The sequence below is a fragment of the Adiantum capillus-veneris genome, chromosome 24 (assembly GCF_014529385.1).
Source record: "Adiantum capillus-veneris isolate H3 chromosome 24, ASM1452938v2, whole genome shotgun sequence".
NCBI lineage: Eukaryota > Viridiplantae > Streptophyta > Polypodiopsida > Polypodiales > Pteridaceae > Adiantum > Adiantum capillus-veneris.
The window spans coordinates 9,653,179-9,657,586 of NC_140954.1; the positions used below are offsets into that span (position 1 = coordinate 9,653,179).

Sequence of the window (4,408 nt, forward strand, 5' to 3'; positions counted from 1 at the left end):
TCAGGAGCACCCCGAGTTAAAATGATTCAGCTTCATAGCTTTGTTGGGAGCTTTTACAATACATGCATAGAGTCACATGCATGTGCAAAAAGCATATTACGTGTAAAAACCTTGATTTGGAGACATCTTTAAGCCCCCTCAAAAAGCAATGCCATTATATCCCGAAGTCATCACCGAGCTTTCAGCCCCAATACTTAGTTGTGCACCCCACACACCTTCATGTGGTTGCACACAATTGAGATAATTTGATTACGATTTTCATGTATTTTGACATGAACAAACCTATGTAGAGTCAGCATGCACGATTGCAAGAAGGCATTTACATGAGAGCTATACAACATGGGACATACATTTTAGCAGGAAGCTAGTGGAAAGGGAAGAGTCAACAGAGGTACCAATCATCGTCCGAGCCATCGGTGGAGCCAAGATCCAGCCAATCACTAGCATCAAAGTCGTCGTCCACTTCTACGATCTCTCTCTCTTCACATCTCCCTGCTTGACGATGTTGCCTTTTGAAATGAAGTGGATACTCACCGAGAAGAAACACAAGAGGAGGTGCTTGAGGGGGAGGATTCATGTCTATATCGTCGGCAGCGCCGATGGAGTGGGCAAGCCAAGTGGCAGTGGTGGTGGGGCGAGCATGGAGCGCCCACTCGTGCATTTTGTGGTTGACGGCCACATCAGCGCCATGAGCCTTATTGCGCTGGCCTTTCATCTTCTTGAGGGCCTTGTAGCGAGGACGCCCTGCCTTCTCCTGAGGGCATTTGGGCCGAAACTTGGAGCGATTGGTGGGCTGCCTGCATGCCTTCACGCGCCTGTGCGACTCCTCTCTGTCAAATTCATAGCCATGCAGGCGCCCCTCTCGCCTCATAGCACACACACAACCCCCCTCTGTTCCCTCCGTTCTCTCTCTCTCTCACTCACACACACACACACACACACACACACGCACACGCACACGCACACACACACACACGCAGGCGCAATCCCCCCTCTCTCTTTCTCCCCTCCCTTTTGACTAGCAGCGCCTTCCTTGGACGGCACTCAGCAGAACGTGCACCGCTTCATTTCTTTGCCCACTAAACTCGGATTTAATTTCCTTTCCCTGCTCCCTATACAGGGCGTTGCTGAATTGGTCAACCACCTTCAAATGAATAAAGCTTTGGCTAAGTGGCTTTCTATGCAACTAGTATGTCCCTACGATTTAAAAAAAATCGTTATCGTAGCGAATCTAAGATGATGCGCACTTCGAAGAGAGCCTAATGTACAAGATGCGACGGCGAAGGGGGGACAATGTTGTTGGCAGAGTTGGATGCAGGGTCCGGGGACTGCGCTTGGCAGGAACTGAGCAGCAGGGCGCGCAGGTGGACGAGGGCCTGGGAAGAGGTTGAAAGATTTTTTTTTATAGAATGGAAGGTGTGATTGAAATTACAAAAAACGGCTGGCTGAGTTGGTTAGCTTCAAATTCTGTTGGCCCGACCGTTAGAGTTCAAATTTGGAAACCAGATGCTAATTTTGTTGCTCTTTGTACGCCAAGCCAGGAAATGAGGGATCTCAGAAGATTCCTGTACAATATAATAGCAAACCCACCAGTATGTACCACTAGTATGTCCCAATGATCGTGAGAAATGACACAGAATCTCTTGCGATTCTCTCAAGAGACAAGGTGTTTTGTGTGCTTGATGTCTGACGACTCTCTCTCTCTCTCTCTCTCTCTCTCTCTCTCACACACACACACACACACACACACACACACACACACACACACTCACACACAACGTGGGTGGTTGCAGATGGTAACTCTCTCTCTCTCTCTCTCTCTCTCTCTCTCTCTCTCAAAGTTTTGTGAGGGAAAGGCAATGGGACGAGATGCCATAGCTACGACGATGCCAAGGACTGCTTCATAAGTTTTTTATTCAACATATTCAGCACACACTGTATCACACAAGCCCTTCGCCCGCATGGCTTAGAGCAGTGATTGCCGTTGCTGGTTGTTTGCGTTCGTGCCCTGCAATTATACTCCTTTTAAAAAAGGGAGATGAAGAGGTAAACACCTCGTGTGGAGAAAGCAATATTCTTGACTATTGAATAAGTTGAAGAATTTACCAGTATGAGTAGGACTTTTTTCTCCATCGTCCGTCGTCCGCCCTCCTTGAGATCCCCACAGCGAATCTGCCACCATTCATCTCACCGTCGTGAGGTTGTTAAGACCCCGTGTTAGATAGTGCTGAGGGCCACATGCTACCTCTCATTTCAAGCTTCATAAAATTGTGCAATCTCACCGTAGGAATCTATTCTTGATACACCATGCCACCATCACGTACATTGCTTTCTACCTCGTTATTGAACAACTCTTAGGTGTTGATGTTTAAGGTACTACAAAAGCATAAAGTGTGTGTTACCAAGAAACCTTAACTACTGGAAATGTGTTGGATACATAAAGATAAGGAGAGTAGCTTAGGTTCGCTATGAACAAAGAACAAGATGCTCATCATCACATTTGGCATACATGCGTACCAAACCACCTCATCCTGAATTTCTTTGCCCATGTCAACATCTTATATGGAACATCACTGAGCTTGTCAAGAATAATTTTGTGCTTTCAAAAGAGTGTTAGACTTTGCATACACATAGCAAAATATGTCCAAGCACAACATCTATTTTGAATAGACCATGACTAGCAATCCCGTCATAAATTAACATTTGTTGATAACACCCCAATGCTTCATCCATTAAGCTCATTACAAAAGTGATTGCAATTGGGGAAGATGTGTCCAGAGCATTCTTGACTAGCCATTGTGAATATATCTTCCTATATTAAGGCAACCTTTGAGCACTCTCTCTACATGCGTTGAAAATATCCGAGTTATGCCTTTTTTGGGGCATATATATCCAAGTGATCAGGCATCACAAAAGACACCCCACCTTACATTTGCCAAAACAACCTAGAGTTGTTTGTGTCTATCCTACCCCCTAGTGGGCATATCCCCTTGTGTCTATCCTACCCCCTCCTTGAATGCATGACATCATATCCTGCAGTCATGCATTCAAGGAGCCCCCATCCCTGCCTTGTATTTTCTATTAACACTCTAGAGCTTCGTAGCTGGCCTTGTTGACCCAAGCACAACAAATTATTCCAATATACCATAATTACCAATCCCATTATAGATTCACATTTGTTGATAACAATCAACTGCTTCGTAATATCTTTTTCCAGATGTGCCTAAGTACTATTCTAATCTTGAACTTTTTTGTCCCCCATATATTCGTGTATTATGCAAGAGCTTCAATATGCAAGCATAGATGACTGCAAATGAAGAGAACACCTTGCTCCACATTTTTGGAAATATAGCTCAAAGCTTTTTGGCAAGGGCCGCCTACACTTCCAAACAAACCTAATTGCCCATCACATGTGAGTTCTCTTATATTGGCACACAAAAGTTTGATACTTATAGGATGAGACTCAATTTTCTTTAGTTTTTCAACATCCTCTGGTAACTTACTGAATTCGATATGCAATCAAGAAAGTTCTAATCCATGGCTATATTTCTATCAACGTAAGGCTCGGGTAAGTAAATTCCAACTATTTAATTACTTTATGTGGCTCTTCTTATTAGTGACCTTTGTTTTTCTCTTACTAATGGAAAGTAAAACATTAGTTGTGCCCATGAGCATGGGTATACTGTTAACATGGCATTGTAGCTAGGTTATGTGTAATGTATTTTGGGAAACACGCAAGTCTCACTCCAATCCTTGATCTACAATAGCTTTACGGATAGAACATTGATGTGATTTTGTTGGTAGTGTTGGTCGGAAACAATGTATGTATATGTGTGTGTATAGCACAAAGTCAACTGTCCCTAACACTTCAATGCTCCTTCTCACCTTTAATTGGAACCATAAAACATAAAAGGGCAAGGAATTAGGGCCAGAATGCATAGACATTATCTCAAAGGAAAATGTCTCATGTGTGTAAGCCCAAGAAGGCAGTGGCAATTAGTCCAGCAGTGTTAGTACAAAATTAATGATGATTAATGTTATGATATTCTATAGTTAATGAAGATTTAGGCCAATGCAAAACAATTGACATATGGGAGCAATGATCAAGCATGGGGAACTAAATATCAACCAAACTTTATGCGGTTAGAGCTTACAGAATGCCTTTATGTGGTTAGACTTTATGCAATGCCTAAATCTACTCATAAACAGGCCAAGATCACACACCAAGATTTCTTGACCTAAAGAAAAATTTTAGTGCATTAAAGTCTTTGTACACACCCATAAAACACTAGAAACCAGGGAACTTGCTCTCTAGCAATGATGTTAGCAAAACTAACGTGCACATTGTGGCATAAGAAAGTAGTGAGTTAGTGAACAAGGTAAGATTCACAACCAAGCTCTCAAACTC

The 4,408-nt window shown here is 43.1% G+C and overlaps 1 protein-coding gene across 1 annotated transcript; it reads right to left on the reverse strand.

Moving 5' to 3' along the window:
• Positions 1 to 222: 222 nt before the first annotated feature.
• On the reverse strand, positions 223 to 1,604 carry LOC147425921 (uncharacterized). Its single transcript, XM_086498449.1, has one exon. It carries the CDS (start codon positions 869 to 871, stop codon positions 383 to 385), a length of 489 nt encoding a protein of 162 aa, XP_086354575.1. The 5' UTR covers positions 872 to 1,604; the 3' UTR covers positions 223 to 382.
• Between the last annotated feature and the right edge of the window lie 2,804 nt (positions 1,605 to 4,408).

Coding starts and splice junctions, on each gene's coding strand:
- LOC147425921 (XM_086498449.1), bottom strand. CDS start 871: ATGAGGCGAGAGGGGCGCCTGCATGGCTATGAATTTGACAGAGAGGAG.